The 24,289-nt window shown below is 37.1% G+C and overlaps 1 protein-coding gene across 1 annotated transcript in view; it reads left to right on the top strand.

The window, feature by feature from the left end:
- Positions 1-13,226, top strand: part of gabra6b (gamma-aminobutyric acid type A receptor subunit alpha6b) — an 84,773-nt gene extending 71,547 nt beyond the window's left edge. The window contains exon 10 of the mRNA XM_057819992.1: positions 10,076-13,226. Coding sequence (XP_057675975.1) covers positions 10,076-10,088 — 13 coding nt within the window. The 3' untranslated portion in view covers positions 10,089-13,226. The remainder of the gene's footprint in view (positions 1-10,075) is intronic.
- Positions 13,227-24,289: the final 11,063 nt, after the last annotated feature.

The following is a 24,289-nucleotide window of genomic DNA, read 5'->3' on the forward strand; positions in this document are numbered from 1 at the left end:
CTTTTTGCGTGCGTTGTGTTGAGCCGTTTCTGGGACGCGTCTAACACACGGCCGCACTCCGATTGGTGTGCATTGGCTGATTGACTTTAACGCCTGCGTTTCACTGCGTTCTCGCGGCGGCCACGTTGTCGCGCCGTTGACGTTTCTGGGTTATACTGTCCTACCGTGTTGGTCCCCATTATAGGAGAGAAGATGGAGTAAATATAATCTACACAAAGAAATTGCAACCCGATCGACTCCAAGCCTCGAAAAGTAAGGGTTACGTGACGTCAGAAACTCGTTCGGTACGCCTCCGTTCCGAACCGAGCACCACGTACCGAAACGGTTCAATACAAATAAATGTACCGTTACACCCTTATTTATTATTATTATTATTATTATTATAATATCCATGAGATTCACTTTTGTTTTAACATTTCCTGTTCAGCTGCTTGATATGGAGAATGGGTATCTGAGTGTCCTATTGGGCTGAAAAGTTTTAATGTATCACATCATGGGATTATGATAACTCCCATTGTGATTATTCATAGTGTTTTGTTTATTAGGAGAAAGTAGCAAGCAGGAAGGTGTAGGGGGGGGGACATAAGGGGGGTGCGAGTCAGAAAGAGATTTGATTGGGTGAGGGGGAGCATACACAAAACAACAGTGTGAGGTGTAGAACCCAGTATGTGAATCAGTCTTAATATGTTGACATTAGGGCTGCAGCTATCGAATATTTTAGTAATCGAGTAATCGACTGAAAATTCTATCGATTAATCGAGTAATCGGATAAAACAAATATATTTTTAGGTGAAGAGCAATTATAAATATACATGAGAAAACAAGACATTTCATCTAATCTTGAACCATTCTCAGTCAATCAATGTCTTTATTTATGATGTATATTGTTTTAACAGCCAATAATTGCATCTCAGATGTAACGAGAATATAAAAAAAAGACTAATTCACTGCTTTCACTCAAAAAACCTTTAGATCTTATTTAAAAAAAAATAAATATATATATATATATATATACACATACCTAAAAATGCAGTTACGCTTGTTAACACACATTACTTAAAAGTTAGGATTTTTTCCCACGTGTTTCAATTGAATTTCTATTTGTGACAAGCCATTTTTAAGTTCTAGTTAAGTTTTAAGTTAGTCTAAACTGTAAGTCCTGATAGGATTTTGAGTTTTTGCAGTGTTCAAAATAAATGTATGATACAGGCTGTATTGGAGCACATTAGGGACCAGTGCTACTTGGTGTTTTATCCAGCAATGACTACTGAACTAAAATTGATAGTTAGCATTACTGAGTTTTAATTTTACACCCTCATCACTCCACATCGCTATGTTATGTTAAAGCCTGTATGTAAGACACGTTAGCCACGCATCGACAGTGGTCATAATTAATAGAAGCCTAGCCCTCCGCAGGGCTAACGTTAGGTGAGCTAGAGACAGTAACGTTAATCTTATTTATTAGCGCTTAGCGCTCTTTATTAGCGCTTAGCGCTCTACTGCTTTAAGATGGCGGCTGTTTACTAACGCTGCCCAGACGCGGCCAAGTCTGTCAATATCCATCTAGTTCAACATACATGTGATCTCTATGAGACTCATCAGACGCTACCTGCTACCAACGTAACATCGTGCGGGCTAGTATTTAGAAATGTCGGTGTCGTTTGTAGCGGCTGTCGACTGCAGTAAGTTTTTTATGTTTTTTTTGCTTCTTCCTCTACGCACGTGACATCAGCGCGTTGTCCCGCATTAAAAGTAGTCCGAGCCAAACGTGATGCTCAGAGCTGTCAAAATAAACGATTACTCGAGGTGAATAAAATTACTCGGATCAGTTTTTAAACTCGTGTTACTCGAGTTGCTCGAGTATTCGTTTCAGCTCTAGTTGACATCCTACTCTATCCTGCCTGATCGCTAATCCTGACACTGATAGATTCTCTACTTGAATTGTGTTTAATTGCACCCAGTCATGCATGAATCCCATCAGATGTGTGATGGTCTTGCAGACAGGTGGAAATGTTGAACGGGGGCTCCCCCCCTCTTATTCCCAACACTGGCGACCAGTACCGGGTGTAACCCATTTCTTGCCCACAATCTGCTCTGAGTGAGGCTCAAACTCACCAACAACCCTAATAAGGACAAGTGCTATTAAAAAAAAAAAGGGGGGGGTATAATGCTATTTAAGACACAGTAAATTCACATCGATACTTCTCTAGGGCTCCACTCACACTGTTGAGTTTCTGACCTCAACATCTATCCACCTTAAACACTTCCATTAAGCAGAAGCATATAAAAGCATGCAACAGCCCCCCCTCAATCATCTTTTTGTGTGTTTGCTCTATTAGCACAAGCCCTCCTGCAGGGATGAGCTGGACCAGAAGAGTCCCGTCTGTTTGTGTGAGAGTGTCTGCAGGTGGATTTTTGAATGTGTGCGTGCATGTGCCCACTCCTACTTGCGGGGATAAAAGCGAACAAGTGTGTAAATGTGCCGTGGCAGCAGCAGTAGTGCCGACTGACTGGAGGCTACTTTCATGAATAGGGCCATTCAGAGGGGGACGTGAAGGAAACAAATTTGCTGAAAACACTTCCTTCCATGAGAGGCCGCAGCTGGTGGATGCACTGGTGACTGGATGGTGAGCGTGCATGCGCATGTGTGTGTCCGCTTTATTGCCCATCCGTGCCAGACTTGAGGAGAAAAAAACACCTCCTTGTTGTTGCTCTTAAATCAAAATCAGTAAATTCTGTTTCCGAGTCCATACTTTGAAGCCATAACTTGGCTTTAATGATTATTCTATTAAAGGCAAGTCAGAGGGATTTAACTAGCTCATCTTTCATTCTCTGCTTGCCACGTGGGCCTCCAGGGAATTGTTGCATCCTCCCCGGTGTCACTTGTTCTCTCTGCATCTCTTGCGTGTTAGTAATTCCTCCATGCTTACATAAGTGGAGAACACCGACTTTAACTAATTCAAAGACACCGAGTGACTTTTGCACGTGCCGCCGTCCCATCGTTAGCCCATTTCAAGCTCTCCAAAGGCAAAGGGGCATCCCTCAGCTATTCATCACCACCAAGTGAAGTGGTGACGGGTCTATCTGTAGGTCAGTATAATGTGCGCAGTGCATGTGCAATGTTTGAGGCCATCTGGTCATTTGACGCAATTGACTTATATAGCGGGCTTGACCAAAGAGGACAGATTGCTTAACCCAGAGGCCAAAAGTTTAAGAATTAGTCTCTCGTCTGACGCCGCTACACATTAAATTGGGATTAATCTCTCGCAAATTCCCTTAAATCATTCACTGCCACTGACAGTAATAGATGTCAAATCCATTGGAGCTTGAATTGGATGGTATTGAACGGTCATCATCAAGAAGTGCGACGTGACACAAAGAAGTACCGTATTTTCCACCCTATAGTTTCTCAAAAGCCGACAGTGTGCCTTATAATCCGATGCTCCTTCTATATGGATCAGTGTTGATTAATCACCCCTGAAGGCCGGTTGATGGGGGCGCGGATGGCCCGGGGGACCACCCTGGATCCCTGGGGGACGACAACGGCCCCTTTGCTGGGCTGCGGGAGGAAGGATGGGCTGCGCTGTCTCCCCCTACCGATTGGCTGGTGGAGGGCCAGGGCCCTGGGGCGTCACCCACGCAGCATCTCCACTCGTCTGCGGGACTATCACGTGTCGGATGGGATTCACGCATGACTAAGTGAAATAAGACACACTCAAGTAGAAAACCTCGGTGTCAGGATTAGCGATAAGACAGCCTAGAATAGGATGCCAACATACTCACACAGGATTCACACAAATACTGGGTTCTAGAACACATGGCTGGTTGTGTACATTCCACCACTCCCAATCACTTATCTCTCAGAGCCCCCCCACTCTTTCCTTGGTTATCAGGCCCCCACATGGTGTCAACCGGAAATACAACTAGCTAACGATAGCACCAACATATTCATAGTTAGTGCAGGACTTCAATGTATTTGTTATTGTTTGTGCTTCTTATGTCTATCTCTCCTTCTTTTCTTCTGTTCCCCCATAGCCCTTTCCTGTTCCCTATTTTCTCCTAATAAACAGGGTACGGTGAATGATCACAATGGAAGTATGCCATACTCCCATGTGATACATTGAAACTGTTCAGACCAATCGGACATTCAGATTTGCGCTCTCTGTGTTAAGCAGCTGGACAGGTTAAAAAAAATACACACACACACACATATATATATATATATATATACACACACATATATATTAGGGCTGTCAAAATTATCGCGTTAACGGGCGGTAATTATTTTTTTTAAATTAATCATGTTAAAATATTGTACTAACATTTATCCTTTAAGAACTACAAGTCTTTCTATCCATGGATCGCTTTAAGAGAATGTTAATAATGTTAATGCCATCTTGTTGATTTATGGTTATAATAAACAAATACAGTACTTATGTACCGTATGTTTAATGTATATATCAGTCTTGTGTCTTATCTTTTCATTCCAACAATAATTTACAGAAAAATATGGCATATTTTATAGATGGTTTGATTTGCGATTAATTACGATTAATTAATTTTTAAGCTGTAATTAACTCGATTAAAAATTTTAATCGTTTGACAGCCCTAATATATATGTATTTATAGATTAATAATAGCGTGACATTTTCTTTAGCAAAGCTCCAGCTACACTGTATCTGATAATATACAACTTAGGGCTTACCGTAATTTTCTCACTTTAAGGCGGACCTGACAATAAGCCCCCACCCACCACATTTGGCACGAAAACGGCATTTGTTCATAGATAAGCCGCACTTGACTATAAGCCGCAGCTGTCTTCACTGTATTATGGGGTATTTACACCAAAAGATGTTAACCGGTAACACCTTAGTCTACAGCGGCATTATACGACTGTCATAAGACTAAATGAACCACCATGAAGCTTTGAACGTATTGGCTGTAAAGCTTCATTGCTTCAAAAAGCTTCATTTGGCCATCACAGCTCCCTTGGGGGAGACAGTCAACCTCTGCTGCCACCTGCTGTCAACACTGTTGTCATCCAACAAGCCTCCTAGCATGCATTGCAGTGTTACAGATGTAAATAACAATTAAAATTCATGTCCTGGGCTAATTATTTCTTCAGTTACTGTTCCAGTTGTTTTGTTAATTGCAAGTTATGGTATTTGGTAACACTTTATTTGACAGTGTGTCGTATGACTGTCATTAGACCATCATAATTATGAAATTGTCATGAGCATTAATGAATGCTTGTAACAGATTTCATTTAGTGTTATACGGCAAATTATTTCTTTTGAATGGATGGAAAAGATCTAAGATGGACATAAGTGGAGTTAGTGACACAGTTTGCCGAATAACACTTAATGACATATGCATTCAGTAATGCCGATGATAGTGTCTTGTCATAATTATCACTGTCTTATGACAGTCTTATGATGCCGCTGTCAAATAAAGTGTTATCTATTAACCCAAATGAATTAACAAATATGCCGCACTATAAACCGCAGGATTCAAAATAAGGGGAAAAAACTAGCGGCTTATAGTCCAAAAATTATGGTAACTTGATTTCAGGCCATGTCTTCATATAGCAGGGTATTGGGCAAAAACAACTTTTCTAAGTTTGGCCTATCATGCACGTTTGGCCGTCGTAAACGAGTGTTCTTAAAAACTCCGTCCAAAGTGAAGATGAGCATAGTGCATAAAATACGGTAGATGTCTTCGCTTCTTTAATCATAAAGTATGTCTTGACACAATCCGTTTATAATCTCTGACATCTTGACAGTCAATCACTGCATATCCTTCATAATGCAATATCTATTCCATTTTACACAATTTTCAGCGTTGTTTTTCACATGATTAATTATAGTATCCATTATTAAATTTAAATTTAAGTTCATATTTTTGTGCGGATATTTAAATGTATTGAAATGAGTCAGAGTGTCTCATTAAAATGAAAACAAAATCAGAAGCAGCCTGGCTCCCTGCGATTAAAAGTTATAGATAAAGTTACAAGTCTAACTCTGAGTTTGACCAAACTTTGTCAACTAAACAACACAACTAAAGGCACACAGAAAAAGGGGGAGGAAAAAAAAAAACAACATTTTTTGCCGGCAGCCATGTGAGATTGGCGAGTGAAAATATCTCCCGGCGATGTCAACTTCCTCCAGCTCTGACATGTCAAGAGGAGGAAGAAGGAGGAGGTGGAAGCCGCGCAGCGCAAGTTTTAAGACAAACTTTACAACGGCCAGTGCTGCTAGCATGCATTTTAAAATTCAAGCATTCGGTCGGTAATAAGAAGGTGCTCTTACATCATTCTGGAGAATTGAGTGCGTGTGGGCACATGTTGCTGATGAAAATGGTGTAGGATGTGAATGTAAGACAAGAGACTGCAGTTTATATTTTAGACACACTCTTAATCTTTATTTATATATTCATTTTTAGATATTTATGTAATTAAAGTACAGGTATGTTTGTAGAATATGATTATGAAGCATATGGCAAAAGAAGTACCGTATTGGCCCGAATATAAGATGGCCCTGATTATAAAATGACCCCCTTTTGTCAAGACTCATGTTTAAAAAAAGACTTTTTGAACACCAAATTAATATTTATCCAGAAAATAATTACAGTACATCCGAAACAAATGATTATAACAATATATTTGAGAAAAAAAAGCATGTTATTTTGCCTCATACAAATCTTAATATCTGAACATTTAAATATGTAAACTAAAGTGCAATCACATTTTTAAATGAATGGCTTCTGGTTTTTGAAATGTAAAAAAACCAATCTATTGTGATAAAACAACAAAAATGCAATAACTGCATTAACCATCAAAATTAAGTCTAACTGTCTTGAAACAAATCTGAATAAGGAAAAACATTGCAATAAAATAATGCAAACTGGTTAAACTTGAGAGTAGCTGAGATCTGTCATGACAAAATATCGCTTCAATGATATCTGGCGTCATCTAGCGTCATGAATGGGTATAATGTCTAGGCCGCGAATATAAGACGACCCCCTCTTTTTCAGTGTTATTTCAATGCAAAAAAACACCGTTTTATATTCGGGCCTGTACGGTAATATTACAATCTTATAAAAGAATATTACCCAGGGGGTCCCGAAACATTTCCCAAATCCTTCACAATTTTTTATAAATTGTCGTTTGTTCATATTTATTGTAGCCTATATACATATCGTAAAAATGTTGTCCAGGCCGATAAAATAATTTAAAAATGATAACGCATGATATCGACATCGGTTTGTCATTATCCGTTTTGGACCAATATATATATATATATATATATATATATATATATATATATATACTTGTCCTTCTCAAAAAATTAGCGTATTTTGATCAAGTTAATTATTTTCTCCAATATACTGATAGACATTAGACTTTAATATATTTTAGATTCATTACACACAAGTTTTTTTTTCTTTTAAACTAAATATTAGACAACAATTAATGATTCTAAGCTAAAAATGACAGACATTTTGAATGATAAATATAATTTCTTACCTTCTTTTTATGGCTAGGTTGAAACAAAGGGTTGCGAGACGTCTGTAAACGGGGGTTTTCAAGGTAAAACGGACAAATTAAAAATAGTTCGGAAGCTTAGTGTGCCATGAATCTGCTATCGTAGCATATAGACATATTGTTCTATCAAACACAACAGTTGTATTGGCTTAAAATACAGCAGTTTCTTTTAAAGAGGAGTGCAAGAGCAGAGACTGCTTTTCAGTCTTGTCTGTGTTTTCCGCCATACTGTATATACACACACACAAAGTTAGTATAAACAAATGGCACCATTCCGTGTCCATTTCGCAATAAACGGGGGGCTGCGTTACGTCATCGCTCGAAATTAATATCTCAAAATCTCAAAAACAAGACTTTTTACAGTACAAAGAAGCATAAACAATTAACAGCATTTTTGGGGGGACTGGTTGACCTCAGTTCGACCTACAATTGCATTGTAAATATCTTAAAAAAGATAGCAGCACAAACGTAGAACAAACTATTGACATCATTTTTACATAAAAAAAAAAAATGGGGGACCAACTTTACGGAGGTCCCATACACACATTGAGGACAGATTAACCTTTAAGTACCTGCAACATGAAGCAATTATCAGAGAATCCCAAAATTTGAAAGATAAGGTCCTAATGAAACTTTTTTTTTTTAATTTGTAAAAAGAAAAGTCAAAATGAATATGTGCAATAAGCGCTCTAATATCTATAACCCTTGCTAAATCCTGTTTTTTTTTTTTTTTTTCCTCATGGAACCTGCAGATGCATGTGTTGACTTGCATCCATCTTTTTTTTTCCAAAAAAAAAAAAGTCAAAATTCTAAATTAGTCTCAAAATCATGAAATTTTAGGTGTATCAAATGTGATACATTTGGCAATAAAGTGTTAAGTGCCTTGCTGGCACTTGATTTAAAAAAAAAAAAAAAAAAAAAAAATGATGTTTGCACTTCTTTGATTTAAACAGTAAATATAGTGGTGCATATATGCACTTATTCCATTACTTCAATTGAAGTTGTCTTATTTTTCACAGAATTTTTATTTGGAAAACCTTAAAGTTGTTACATTTATCATTATCAAAACATCCAGTTGGGCATCACAATCCAACGATCCATAATATGTTAAGTCCACGACCGAATATAATGGTATCGGTTTGATATCGGTGTTTCATTTTTGGTAGGGGTGCACGATACCCATTTTTTAAAACTGATACCGATATCGATAACTTCCTGCTCCTCAAAGCCGATACCGATACAATAACCGATAATGTATATATATTTTTAAATGTATATTCACATGGGTTTTTGAACACGTGTAGGCCAAAAATATCACGGATGGATTGAGCTTGGACTTGCCTTTGACCTAACCAGAATTTTCATGATGACATGAACATTATTATAATGAAAAAAACAAAGACAAGAACAGTTTTGACTTCAAATAGAGTGCCATATTTATTTTTTTCAAATAAATAAAATTTGAGTCAATCACCATCAATTAGTCATTATTATTGATGATGTGTTCCCCTGAACAATGAGCGCTGAACTAAAACAAATATAAACCCAATAGGTATTGTGCTTTGTCAGCAGATTAAACTTTTGGTGCAAGAGGAGAGGAGACTTTTGTGCTCTTGAATGAAACAACTCAAACGCACACATCCCAATCCACCGACACCGTGCCAAAATTAATATCGATAGGCCTGATAATATATAATTAGGGGTGTCAAACGATTACAAATTTTAATCGAGTTAATTACAGCTTAAAAATGAATTAATTGCAATTAATCGCAATTAATCGCAATTCAAACCATCTATAAAATATGCCATATTTTTCTATAAATTATTGTTGGAATGGAAAGATAAGACACAAGATGGATATATACATTCAATATACGGTACATAAGTACTGTATTTCTTTATCTTTTTATATCTTTATAACAATAAATCAACAAGATGGCATTACCATTATTAACATCTGTTAAAGCGATCCATGGATAGAAAGACTTGTAGTTCTTAAAAGATAAATGTTAGTACAAGTTATAGAAATTTTATATTAAAACCCCTCTTCATGTTTTCGTTTTATTAAAATTTTTAAAATTTTCAACAAAAAAATAAACTAGTAGCCCGCCATTGTTGATGTCAATAATTACATACACAATGCTCATGGGTGCTGAAGCCTATAAAATCAGTCGCACCCAAGCGCCAGCAGAGGGCGGCAAAACTCCGAAAAACACAAGTACACCTTTCACTGTGCTGTCATTTTAATCTGTTCGAGCGGGGCATTTGTGCGTTAATTGCGTCAAATATTTTAACGGGATTAATTAAATAAATTAATTACCGCTCATTAACGCGATAATTTTGACAGCCCTATATACTGTATAATGTTATTGGATTTATTGGGATGACGTCATAATTCCTATTATCGGACCGATAATTATCGGACTGATAATTATCGTGCACCTCTAATTTTTGGAGTTGGACAAGATCAGGATATCTGTTGAAAAGTGGTAAAAATCTAACACTGTACATTTTGCTGTGTTTGTTTTCCAGGGACACCGTCTGAACCTGGAGTACGCGGTCATCAAACAGATGCAACTGCATAGACACACACATATACACACGCAAGTGTGGAGCCCAAATATAACGTTGGTCTGATCAACCATTCATTGTGTGTGATGCATGGCAGGAAAGTCTCTAATGATGCGTCAGTGCATTGTACGTCTTTTTAAGTTAGCTTCAAAACAACAAAAGTGTCTTTAGAGTAGATGCCAACAAAAAGACAAGCGAACAAAGGCTTTGTCGACTGTTTGTATCCTTAGGACATTCAAAATTCCTTTATTCAGATCAGATGAGACTACTGATTGATGTTGACTGGTAGCAAATCTAAGGAGCAGCAGGCTCTGCTTAACTTTTGTCATGCATGTCCAGACTCGGTCGATGAGATTCTGCATGTGTTTGAAATCACATGTTCCCTCTCCCCTTGTCTTTTGTACAATATAATAAGATTTTTTTTTTTTTTTTTGATGGAATAAGTGCACTCCATGCAATGGGCTGACTTATCCTCTCCAATAATCACTTCACACTCGCTCACATCGTTTTCCTGTGTGGCTGCGAATAAAGAGGACGTAAGGGAACATCTTCAAAATAAAACATTTTCAAGTGGTTTGCCGCCGCAGTTAACTTGCCCAAATGTGTTATGACAGTATACCATCCATTTAGTATGGAAAGTGCTCTCAACATTTCTGTATTCATACTAGAAAATATGGAAAACCCACAAATTAGAACTCATTAAACGGGCAGTCATTTTGAAGTTATTTAACCCTGACTACTATATAATCATTTAAGGCTGCAGCTATTGATTATTTTAGTGGTCGATTAATCTATCAACTAGTTAGTTGGAATAATCGAGTAATCAGATAAGGAACATACGGAGCCCCTAAAGGAACATCGTCAGAAATAAAATACATTTAAGCAATCTGGAGGCAGCAGATTGTTTCTAGTGCGCACCAGAAACTATTGAGTAAACATTAGCATTATATAGCATTTAAGCTAGCTGACTTTTTCTATGCAAGTTAGCCAATTGTTTCAAACTTTATCATTATATAGCATTTAAGGTATCGGACTTTTGGTGTGCAAGTTAGCCAATTGTTGTAAACATGATCATTATATAGCATTTAACTCATTTGTTCCCAAAAACGTATGAATACGTTCTATTTTTAATTGTTTCAGTGTCCCAAAGACGTATTTATACGTCTTATATGTTTTTTTTTTTTTTTTTCACAAGAGACATCTCTAGGTTCCGATGCAACTTCGCTACAAAGCACGAGGCTCAAAACCCATTTTAAAGCAATAAAACTGGCCACTGGAGGGCAGTAGCGCATTTGGTAAGAACTCATATAGGACCATGAAACGAAGTGAGGAAAAATAGTCGGGAAACGGAAGTTGGAAGAAGTAAGAAGTGTGACAAAAATGTGGAGAACGATGGAAAACAAAAGGCCAACGACACTGGAGCAGTGTTTTGGAAAGAAAACAACACAATCGTTAAAGAAAGATTCAAAAAAATCTATCTTGATGAGACAGACGGCGATGAGGAAAAAGTTTACCCCGTCTGCTGAGACAGCCTCGGCCACAACAGCGTTATCTCTCAGATCAGTAGTTTAGTTATGTGTAAATAAATTGTTACTTCGCTATCAAAAGCTCTATTTGTCTTGTTGTTTATGTTATTTTGTAGAAGGAAAACATTATTCAGATGTTTGGGATGTCACAAAAGCAAAAAATAGCTGTGTTAAATTCAAAGTTATTTTTGAAATGTATGCTTTTACAAAAAGCTCAATTTCTCTCTTTTTTCATTAGAAATTGAAAAATTGCTCAAACTAAGCTATTTTTTAATGCTGATTTCTAAAGAATGGAAAAAGATATGAACTAACGTATTTTTTCCTGCTGAAAGAAGAGAGTCTAATCTTTCTTTTGGTGAGTTCCTTGTTTATATAGCAATAGAACAGAATTTTCTGTGGACCTTGCAAAATCAGTCAAAATCCAGTAAAACGGCCGGGAGCGAAGGGGATTGCTCCGGTGAAAATGGCTGGGAGTGAATGAGTTAAGCTAGTGGACTTTTGCTATGCAAGTTAGCCAATGGCGTACCGCACGCAACACGTCACTTTTGCTCATTAATTTTCATGTCTCTAATGCTAAATGCAAGGAAATAGTGTACGAACGAGATGTTTACTGTGCTAAACCTACCAATTCTGCCCAGAAATGACGTCCCTGCTGCCAAATTCACTGGTAAAGATGTGGAAGAACATACAAATGTTCAGTTAAAGTGATGGCTTGAGTTTTGATGGCTGAAAAAGACAGGAAAAAGACCCAACCTGATTCAGAGGTAGTTTTTTTATTGACACATTTTTCTTGTGTGCATTGCAAAATGCCACTCATAATGACATTCTCCTGTTTCAACAATCTATCCTTTACCACTATATGCCCAGTCTTTCTCAAAAATTATATCCCCTGGTTTTCATACGTCTCTGACAGTTCTTGGGGGTGATTTACATTGCTATTTTTGTGTAGCGATCGCAAATGCTACTAAGTGACAGCTAACGAACACTTAATTTTTAAATTAATAACAAAGGTAACAACATTGGCAGTCAGATACTATTTTAATTCATACAATACATTCATTGTCAGACAAAAGCAGCACGGCAAAACGCCACGCTAAAAAATAAGTATATGGCTTACCACTTCGTCCTCTGTAGGGCCATGCAACCCAAAAAATGTTTACTGCATGTAAAAAGTGAATGGCTTCACCTTGCTGGTGTTAAATGTCTGTGCAATTTGATTTTTTCCTCCGAGTTTTTGGTTCCCTTACACGTATGAAGAAAACATCCTTCATATGTCGTAATGTCTAGAGTCGTTTCTACAAGTTCCATATCAGCAGTGCTTGATCAGCATGTTCGTTTTTGTAGGATTACCGAAGAAAACTAGCAGAAATATAATGGTTTGTATGCGAGGGCGCCTCTACAGTATAATGTCCCATTTCCGCTTTACGATGTGACATAATGGGCTAAAAATAGCATTCGTGCGGTACGCTATTGCAATAATCCAACAATTGGCTAACTTGCATAGCAAAAGCAAGATTAGATGCTATATAATGCTAATGTTTACCAGATAGTTTCTGGTGCTCACTAGAAACAATCTGGTGCACTCCAGATTGTTTCTGGTGCGCATCAGTTTGCTCAAATTCATTTCATTTCTGTGAATGTAACTTTAGGGGCTCCGTAGGAACATTTAATGTGTTGCAGAATCAATATTAGGAGATGTAAAACAAAGGGTTACTAGGATTGCACTTTCAAAAGAGCATTAAATGCGATTACAAAATAAAATTCAAGAGTGTATTTTCAAAATATGCAGAATTGCACTTTCATTGCACAAGAGCACTATCTATGTACCGTATTGGCCCGAATACAGTACCTTGCAAAAGTATTCGGCCCCCTTGAACCTTGCAACCTTTCGCCACATTTCAGGCTTCAAACATAAAGATATAAATTTTTAATTTTTTGTCAAGAATCAACAACAAGTGGGACACAATCGTGAAGTGGAACAAAATTTATTGGATAATTTAAACTTTTTTAACAAATAAAAAACTGAAAAGTGGGGCATGCAATATTATTCGGCCCCCTTGCGTTAATACTTTGTAGCGCCACCTTTTGCTCCAATTACAGCTGCAAGTCGCTTGGGGTATGTTTCTATCAGTTTTGCACATCGAGAGACTGACAATCTTGCCCATTCTTCCTTGCAAAACAGCTCGAGCTCAGTGAGGTTGGATGGAGAGTGTTTGTGAACAGCAGTCTTCAGCTCTTTCCACAGATTCTCGATTGGATTCAGGTCTGGACTTTGACTTGGCCATTCTAACACCTGGATACGTTTATTTTTGAACCATTCCATTGTAGATTTGGCTTTATGTTTTGGATCATTGTCCTGTTGGAAGATAAATCTCCGTCCCAGTCTCAGGTCTTGTGCAGACACCAACAGGTTTTCTTCCAGAATGTTCCTGTATTTGGCTGCATCCATCTTCCCGTCAATTTTAACCGTCTTCCCTGTCCCTGCTGAAGAAAAGCAGGCCCAAACCATGATGCTGCCACCACCATGTTTGACAGTGGGGATGGTGTGTTCAGGGTGATGAGCTGTGTTGCTTTTACGCCAAACATATCGTTTTGCATTGTGGCCAAAAAGTTCAATTTTTGTTTCATCTGACCAGAGCACCTTCTTTCACATGTTTGGTGTGTCTCCCAGGTGGCTTGTGGCAAACTTTAAACAAGACTTTTTATGGATATCTTTGAGAAATGTCTTTCTTCTTGCCACTCTTCCATAATGGCCAGATTTGTGCAGTGTACGACTGATTGTTGTCCTATGGACAGACTCTCCCACCTCAGCTGTAGATCTCTGCAGTTCATCCAGAGTGATCATGGGCCTCTTGGCTGCATCTCTGATCAGTTTTCTCCTTGTTTGAGAAGAAAGTTTGGAAGGACGGCCGGGTCTTGGTAGATTTGCAGTGGTCTGATGCTCCTTCCATTTCAATATGATGGCTTGCACAGTGCTCCTTGAGATGTTTAAAGCTTGGGAAATCTTTTTGTATCCAAATCCGGCTTTAAACTTCTCCACAACAGTATCTCGGACCTGCCTGGTGTGTTCCTTGGTTTTCATAATGCTCTCTGAACTTTAAACAGAACCCTGAGACTATCACAGAGCAGGTGCATTTATACGGAGACTTGATTACACACAGGTGGATTCTATTTATCATCATCGGTCATTTAGGACAACACTGGATCATTCAGAGATCCTCACTGAACTTCTGGAGTGAGTTTGCTGCATTGAAAGTAAAGGGGCCGAATAATATTGCACGCCCCACTTTTCAGTTTTTTATTTGTTAAAAAAGTTTAAATTATCCAATAAATGTTGTTCCACTTCACGATTGTGTCCCACTTGTTGTTGATTCTTGACAAAAAAATTAAATTTCATATCTTTATGTTTAAAGCCTGAAATGTGGCGAAAGGTTGCAAGATTCAAGGGGGCCGAATACTTTTGCAAGGCACTGTATAAGACGGTGCTTTTTTGCATTAACACTGAAAAAGAGGGGGTCGTCTTATATTCGCGGTGTAGACATACCCATTCACGACGCTAGATGGCGCCAGATATCATCGAAGCTATGTTCTGTCATGACAGATTTCAGCTACTCTCCCCATTTACGACGCTAGATGGCGCCAGATATCATTGAATATCATAGCCTGTTATATGAGTACAACAAAGGAACAATTTGTTTACTTGCATAGCAAATGTCCGCTAGCTTAGATGCTATAAAATGTCAACTTTTATTATTATTATTATTATTATTATTATTATTTTTACAATGATCTTAACAAATTGTTCAAACACATATTTCCACGAAAAATGGCTAATTATACCTATAAGCTCAAGTACTAATGCATTAAAAAAAAAAAAAAAAAACATTAGCTCGAACAAAACTTACATTACAGTGGGGCATATAAGTTCAATACTATTACATGTACCATTACACCCTTTATATATATATATACACATACACAGTGGGGCAATTAAGTATTTAGTCAACCACTAATTGTGCAAGTTCTCCCACTTGCAAATATTAGAGAGGCCTGTAATTGTCAACATGGGTAAACCTCAACCATGAGAGACGGAATGTAGAAAAAAAAAGCAACAACTTTGTTATGTACCCTTTGTTGGCAATAACAGAGGCCAAACGTTTTCTGTAATTCTTCACAAGCTTTTCACATACTGTTGCTGGTATTTTGACCCATTCCTCCATGCAGATCTCCTCTAGAGCAGTGATGTTTTGGGGCTGTCGTTGGGCAATACCGACTTTCAACTCCCTCCACAGATTTTCTATGGAGTTGAGATCTGGAGACTGGCTAGGCCACTCCAGGACCTTGAAATGCTACTAACCAAGCCTTTCCTTTGTTGCCCTGGCTGTGTGTTTCGGATCATTGTCATGCTGAAAGACCCAGCCATCTTCAATGCCCTTGGTGATGGAAGGACATTTTCACTCAAAATCTCTCGATACATGGCCCTATTCATTCTTTCCTTTACACAGATCAGTCGTCCTGGTCCCTTTGCAGAAAAACAGCCCCAAAGCATGATGTTTTCACCCCCATGCTTCACAGTGGCTATGGTGCAATTCAGTAATCCTTTTCCTCCAAACACGAGAACCTGTGTTTCTACCAAAAAGTTCTATTTTGGTTTCATTTGACCATAACACATTCTCCCAGTCCTCTTCTGGATCATCCAAATGCTCTCTAGCGAACCACAGACGGGCCTGGACGTGTACTTTCTTCAGCAGGGGGACACGTCTGGCAGTGCAGGATTTGAGTCCCTGGCGGCGCATTGTGTTACTGATAGTTTGATTTGTTGCTGTGGTCCCAGCTCTCTGTAGGTCATTCACTAGGTCCCCCCGTGTGGTTCTGGGATTTTTGCTCCCCGTTCTTGTTATCATTTTGACACCACGGGGTGAGGAGGGAGTTGAAAGTCGGTGTTGCCCAACGACAGCCCCAAAACATCACTGCTCTAGAGGAGATCTGCATGGAGGAATGGGCCAAAATACCAGCAACAGTGTGTGAAAATATTGTGAAGAGTTACAGAAAACGTTTGGCCTCCGTTATTGCCAACAAAGGGTACATAACAAAGTATTGAGATGAACTTTTGGTATTGACCAAATACTTATTTCCCACCATGATTTGCAAATACATTCTTTAAAAACCAAAAATGTTATTTTCTGTTTTTTTTCCCCACATTCTGTCTCTCATGGTTGACAATTACAGGCCTCTCTAATATTTTCAAGTGGGAGAACTTGCAATATTAGTGGTTGACGAGATACCTATTTGCCCCACTGTATGTTAGTCTTAACAGGGTGCAGCTGGATTCAGCCATGTTAAATGATTTATGTCATATTAACTCTTGCCACTAGAGGGCAGTGTATCCACCCAAATCAATGAGACTAAATGCAAACTCTTTCAAAACAAACCACTGTAATTAAACGAATACTCGAAGCAGTGCATTTTGATTCGAAGCTTTTTTATCAAATTACTCAAGTTAATCGATTAATTGTTGCAGCACTATTATCAATGTAAATTTTAATATCCTGATTAATTATCAGTCCAGTGTATCATGAAAATGTCTACAGGATATGAATGATTGATGTACAAAGTCAATTATTTTTGCCTTCAAAAGTATGTATTACTTTATTTTTATCAGTAATATACTGTGGCTCAAATTCATCTATTCCATGTTGACATGAACTCAGTCACTGCCGTTGACGGCAATAGACGATCAATCCAATTTGACTCCCCATCAAAATGGATTGGACGTCTAGCGTCGTCAATGCCACTAAAAGATGAGCAATCACAGTCATTCCTACTGTTTTAAATTAATTGGACGTTAATCATTGTTAACGGCAGCCAAGGAGTTAAGGCACTGCCAGGTCAACTGTGGGCGTTTTGCCCAAGGACACTTAAACAGTGGACAACAGCAGACAGCTGAGTTTCGAATCGCTGAGTCCTTGGTCTCTGGACAATCCTGTCTACAAACGGAGCGTCATTGCTCGAGCAAAAGAAACGTGAGGACATCCGGGATGTTTAACAATTGAAACTGGATCACCACTTGGTTCAAGTGAAACTTAAGAGAATGTAATTGAAAGGACAAAAAAGCTCTATTTAATTAGTTAATTTGCTATTTGTTGGATTCTACAACAGTGTTGGAGGATAAAAAGTTGACTTCTTTTCTGTGGATAGTAATAAATGTTGTAACATTGAATCAATGCCGCGCCGAATGCATGCAGTCAATTTGGGGACCTTGAAATGTATGATAATAATTAAAAAAAAAAAAATCCATAAAATCTGTAAAAACTAAGCACTCACACACAAAGGCGTCTCTGTTCCCTGACAACAGCATATGTGCACTTGAGAAAATGGTGTCATTCTTCTTGAAAAATGTATCTAATTATCGTGTTTTTTTCCCCACGTGAAGTCAAACGCGTTCGTCAGTACTTAATTAAGAAGACAGCTTCTGGCTTCTTGTTCTCATTTAACGACGAGCGAAAAATAGAAACCTCAACCTAGAATCATCCATTATCCGCCATGCCAAAACAAGTTCATTAGTAATCCACTTGTGCGGATTATGCATCGTTTACATTTTAGTGGTAACGTGTTGGGCTGTTGGAATACACGCTGCATCACCACATCCATCATCCTGTACTGTTTCCTCATTAAAAGTGTCTCCTATTAACAACGGCACCTTTTCAAATGACAATAAACCGCCTTAAAACACCTCCCAAAAGATACCGTACAATATGTACAGTTGTGGTCAAAAGTTTACATACACTTGTGAAGAACATAATGTCATGGCTCTCTTGTGTTTCCAGTTATTTCTACAACTCTGATTTTTCTCCGATAGAGTGATTGGAACAGATACTTCTTTGTCACAAAAAACATTCATGAAGTTTGGTTCTTTTATGACTTTATTATGGGTGAACAGAAAAAGTGATCAAATCATGCTGGGTCAAAAATATACATACATGGATATGAAAAAGCGAATCACTGACTTGAACAAGTCAGGAAAGTCACTTGGAGCCATTTCAAAGCAGCTGCAGGTCCCAAGAGCAACAGTGCAAACAATTGTTTGTAAGTATAAAGTGCATGGCACTGTTTTGTCACTGCCACGATCAGGAAGAAAACACAAGCTATCACCTGCTGCTGTAAGACAATTGGTCAGGAGGGTGAAGATTCAACCGAGAATCACCAAAAAGCAGATCTGCCAAGAATTAGAAGCTGCTGGAACACAGGTGTCAGTGTCCACAGTCAAGTGTGTTTTGCATCTCCATGGACTGAGAGGCTGCCGTGCAAGAAGGAAGCCCTTGCTCCAAAAGCGGCACCTTAAGGCTCGACTGCAGTTTGCTGCTGATCACATGGACAAAGACCTTCTGAAGGAAAGTTCTGTGGTCAGACGAAACAAAAATCGAGCTGTTTGGCCACAATGCCCAGCAATATGTTTGGAGGAGAAAAGGTGAGGCCTTTAACCCCAAGTACACCATGCCTACCGTCAAGCACGGTGGTGGTAGTATTATGCTGTGGGGCTGTTTTGCTGCCAATGGAACTGGTGCTTTACAGAGAGTAAATGGGATAATGAAGAAGGAGGATTACCTTCAAATTCTTCAAGATAACCTAACGTCATCAGCCCGAAGATTGGGTCTTGGGCGCAGTTGGGTGTTCCAACAGGACAATGACCCCAAACACACATCAAAAGTGGTAATGGAATGGCTAAATCAGGCTAGAATTAAGGTTTTTGAATGGCCTTCCCAAAGTCCTGACTTAAACCCCATTGAGAACTTGTGGACAATGCTGAAGAAACAAGTCCATGTCAGAAAGCCATCAAATTTAACTGAACTGCACCAATTCTGTCAAGAGGAGTGGTCAAAGATTCAACCAGAAGCTTGTGGATGGCTACCAAAAGCGCCTAATTAAAGTGAAAATGGCCAAGGGACATGTTACCAAATATTAGCGCTGCTGTATGTATATTTTTGACCCAGCAGATTTGATCACTTTTTTCTGTTCACCCATAATAAAGTCATAAAAGAACCAAACTTCATGAATGTTTTTTGTGACAAAGAAGTATCTGTTCCAATCACTCTATCAGAGAAAAATCAGAGTTGTAGATATAACTGGAAACTCAAGAGAGCCATGACATTATGTTCTTCACAAGTGTATGTAAACTTTTGACCACAACTGTATACATACAGTAGATCTGACATATGCAGATTATGAATACCTTTTAAAACAGCTTTACAGTACATAGCATATATTTCAAATATATTGTATATTATATGGCGGAAAACACAGACAAGGCTGAAAAAGCAGTTTCTGCTCTTGCACCCCTCTTTAAAATAAACTGCTGTATTTTAAGGCAAAACAACTGTTGTGTTTGATAGAACAATATGTCAATATGCTGCCGTAGCAGATTCATGGCGCAATAAGCCCCCAAACTATTTTTATTTTGTCCGTTTTACCCTGGAAACCCGTTTACAGACGTCGCGCAACCGTTTTTGTTTCAGCCCAGCCATGAAAAGAAGCTAAGTAATTATATTTATTATTCAAAATGTCTGTCATTTTTAGCTTAGAATAATTAAAAGAAAAAAATAAAAACTTTAAGAAATTATTCACTTGCATATTTTAAAACAAATTACGTCACAATGAAAAAACAATGGTGTCTGTAAATAAGTCACGGATAGATACGTCATAACTATCGCTTAGTTGTATTTTTTTTTTTTTTTTGTTGCTGTCGCATCTTCCCCGTTATTTAAGATAAATAATCGATCCAAACAAAGAAAAATGGAAAAAAAGTGTTTAAAAGGGTAAATATATGAAAAAGAACTTCTCGACCACTCCTTGATGTCTGCGATTTCTGCATCGCGACCCTTGTTATATGACCATGTTTCACCCATAAAATCCCCCAAAAATTCAGCTGTGGCCATTCACAGCTCTGTCTTGACACTCAATGATACATGCTACATGGAGTTTTTGGATCGCAACAAGGTAAGTATGCAATAATATCTCGTTAAAATCATGGCATCTTTAATTCTGCTCTGGCGTGCTCTCACCTCCAGGTAGGGTTTTGCTGTTTAAAAATGTTTTTTTTATTTTTATTTTATCTTTTTTAAAATGCCCTCCTGTTCAAAATTTTCTTTCCCCAGAAAATTGAGATTTTAAGCTTTTCAATGATGTATTCACATGCAGATTGGTCAATTTTGAAATTTGGCCTAATTGGGGGTCTCAGAGCAGAACTTTTCCGCCATATAAATATATATATGTAAAATATAAATATATATATGGAAGGTTTGTGCGGTTTTGAAACCTTGTTGTTTTCATACCACGGTATACCTTGAAACACTTTGCTCAACGGTCCAGTGTTTGTCATTTGAAGAGTTAAAAAATGGACATCCCCGTTTTCCGCAAATGAAATAAAATTCATTCAGTTCTGGATCCAGGTTAGGGCGCCAATTTATCACAAGACACATTTAGTAAGTATATCAGGGTTTCCCCTACATATAAAAGAAAGGAGATGGTTTTGTTAAAGGATACATTCTAATTTATAATTTGTGTAATTTAGCAATACGTCGAAATGAGTAGCTCATTATTTATGCACTATTTGCCAGAAGTCGTCTGAAATAAACATTTTACCGGCAAAGTCTTAATTTTAAATTCATACATATATATATATATCCAGTATATAGTATATATAATATCCTATAATTGATATACAGTACTATATAGTATATACAAAATACAGTATATAGTATAATTGAGGAAAATATACTTTCATCTTAATTTTACTAATCAAAATAAAAAACCTATTTATAAAAAACTATATTAGTGTGACTAAATTGCGTCTGCAAGTTAATATTAATGACACATCTATTTGTATTATCTTAGAAATTATATTCAAATCAAATCCAAATTTAAAGACTAATGTTGATAATTTGATGATGAAATATTAATATATTTGAATTCCATCTGTTTTAAGAGACATTTTAAATATATGAATCAGATATATAAACCTTAGGATTTATATCAGCATGGTTAATGCGTCAATCTATGTTTTACAATATATCTGCAGATTTGTATTTTATTTTTATTTTGTAATATTTGCATTTATGTATTTCTGTTTGACTTTTAAATTAAGAGAGATGTATTTTTTTCTATCGACATATTGTTGCGCTTTGACTTGTAATTCGTCTCCGTTCTCAGCGAGTCTGTAGCACAATGCATGATGACACAACGCTGCATTTGAAGCATCAGGAGAACACTTAATGCAGGCTGCGGTACTAAACTAACGCAACCTTCAACCTCCAAGTCTTTGCCATTGTCCGTCATTACAGCTAATATGTCTGACATTTAAAAACAGGCTATGCTTAATGTACATTGAGGGTGTTCTTTAAGCGCAATTAAGTTCTTCCTCTAAAAGAATTGTTCTGCCCTCATGTCCACTTTTGTTAAAGAGGGTCAGGTTAAGAAAATGTCTGAATGCTTGTCCTCTTGATATTCATGGCCGCTGTGTATACAGCAACCTACCAACTATACAGCACAATAAAACTTCTGAAAAACAGAAGTGAGGAGCTTGTGAAAAATTGTGTGTAAATGAAAATATTAAAACTAGGGCTGTCAAACAGTTAAAATTTTTAATCGAGTTAATCACAGCTTAAAAATTAATTGATCGCAAGTAATCGCAATTCAAACCATTTATAAAACATGCCTTATTTTTCTGTAAATTATTGTTAGAATGGAAAGATAAGACACAAGACGGATATATATACATTCAACATACTGTACATAAGTACTTTATTTGTTTATTATAACAATAAATCAACATGATGGCATTAACATTATTAACATTCTGTTAAAGCGATCCATGGATAGAAAGACTTGTAGTTCTTAAAAGATAAATGTTAGTCCAAGTTATAGAAATTTTTATATTAAAACCCCTCTAAATGTTCTTGTTTTAGTAAAATTTGTAAAATTTTCAATCAAAAAATAAACTAGCAGCTCACCATTGTTGATGTCAATAATTACACAATGTTCATGGTGCTATAACCCATAAAATCAGTCGCACCAAAGAGCCAGAAGAGGGCGACAAAACACCAAAAAACACAAGTAACAAGTGGACATGACACTGTGCTGCCATTTTAATCTGTTTGAGCGGGGCATGTGCGTTAAATGCGTCAAATATTTTAACGTGATTAATTTAAAAAAGTAATTACCGCCCGTTAACGCGATAATTTTGACAGCCCTAATTAAAACTCTTCTTGATAGTGAGCAGTCATTAGCGGATTTTAAGGGGGAGGCAGGGAGGCCAGCCTGTCCTGGAGGCCAACAAATATTATTGCATGTAATTGACTTTCCTATATATATATATATATATATATATATATATATATATATATATATATATATATATATATATATATATATATATAATTTTAAAGCAATAAAACTGCAACAAAAATGAATGAGATGAACAAAAAAATATATTTTTATAATGGGCCAAAATTATTTTTATTATTTATTACTTTTAATTTTATTCAGATCACGTGACTAGCACCTTAGACAGTCATTTGCTTTGCATATAATTTTCATTTGAAAAAAAAAAGGGGGAGGGAAATTTTAATTTTCAAATGATTTTTTCTTTGATTGAAAAAAAAAATTTTTTTTGATTGAACTTTTTTGGGGATTGAATGATTTAGACACAAATGTCCTAATCATAATATGGCCCATACACAAAAAGGATTGCTTCAATCAAAGAAAACTTTTCCAATGAAAAATTAAGTGTTCAAATGCAAATTTTTCAATCTCAAATATTTTTTTGCATTCAAAAACTTTTTCTATGATTGACATTTTTCTTTCCCTGATTGAAGTGATTTTTCTTTTAAACATGTATATTTTTTGATTGAATAATAAAGACAAAAATGTCTTAGCCAAAATGGGGCCCATATGCAAATCAACACTTCAATAAAAAAAAAAAAAAAAAAAGACTTCAATCCAAGGGGAAAAAAATGAAAGAAAAATAGCATGCACATTTTTTTTTTTTTTTTTGAGTTTCAAATTTATTTTTACATTCAAACACATTTTTTTTTTCTTTACTGAATCGATTTTTTGGGGTTGAAAATATATATTTTGATAGAAAAAACTTTTTTTTTTTATTTAATAATTATGACACAACTCTACATCCATATGGCGCCGCTCAGGGGATACAATTTTGACGGTGGTAACTACATTGGCACGACACCGGCGGGCGTACCATATTCAATGGATGACTATCTTGGCGAAAAGTATTGCCTAAGCAGCCTGATTTAGAATTCCCCTCAAGAATGATGGGAAACAAAAAAACGCTCATTGTCAACTTATTATTATAGATATTTTTGTAAGATAATTTTATTGCTGACACTGCGTTTCGGGGTCATCAACATGTTGTGCCCCCCCCTGCCCCAAAAGTCAAACTCCGCCTATGTGAGCTGTACTTCAATAACTGCATTGGAGCTGTTTTCATTGAGTCACGACATGAGTTTTTAGGAAGCTCTATTTTTCCTAAAGCGTTACAAAAACAATTTGTGGTCCCTGTTGAATGAACGTTTTCCCCATAAGAATGTTCAATAAAGTCAACATGGTTTTGCTGTCCCACTTTTTATAGAAACTG

The sequence above is a fragment of the Corythoichthys intestinalis genome, chromosome 18 (assembly GCF_030265065.1).
Source record: "Corythoichthys intestinalis isolate RoL2023-P3 chromosome 18, ASM3026506v1, whole genome shotgun sequence".
Lineage (NCBI taxonomy): Eukaryota > Metazoa > Chordata > Actinopteri > Syngnathiformes > Syngnathidae > Corythoichthys > Corythoichthys intestinalis.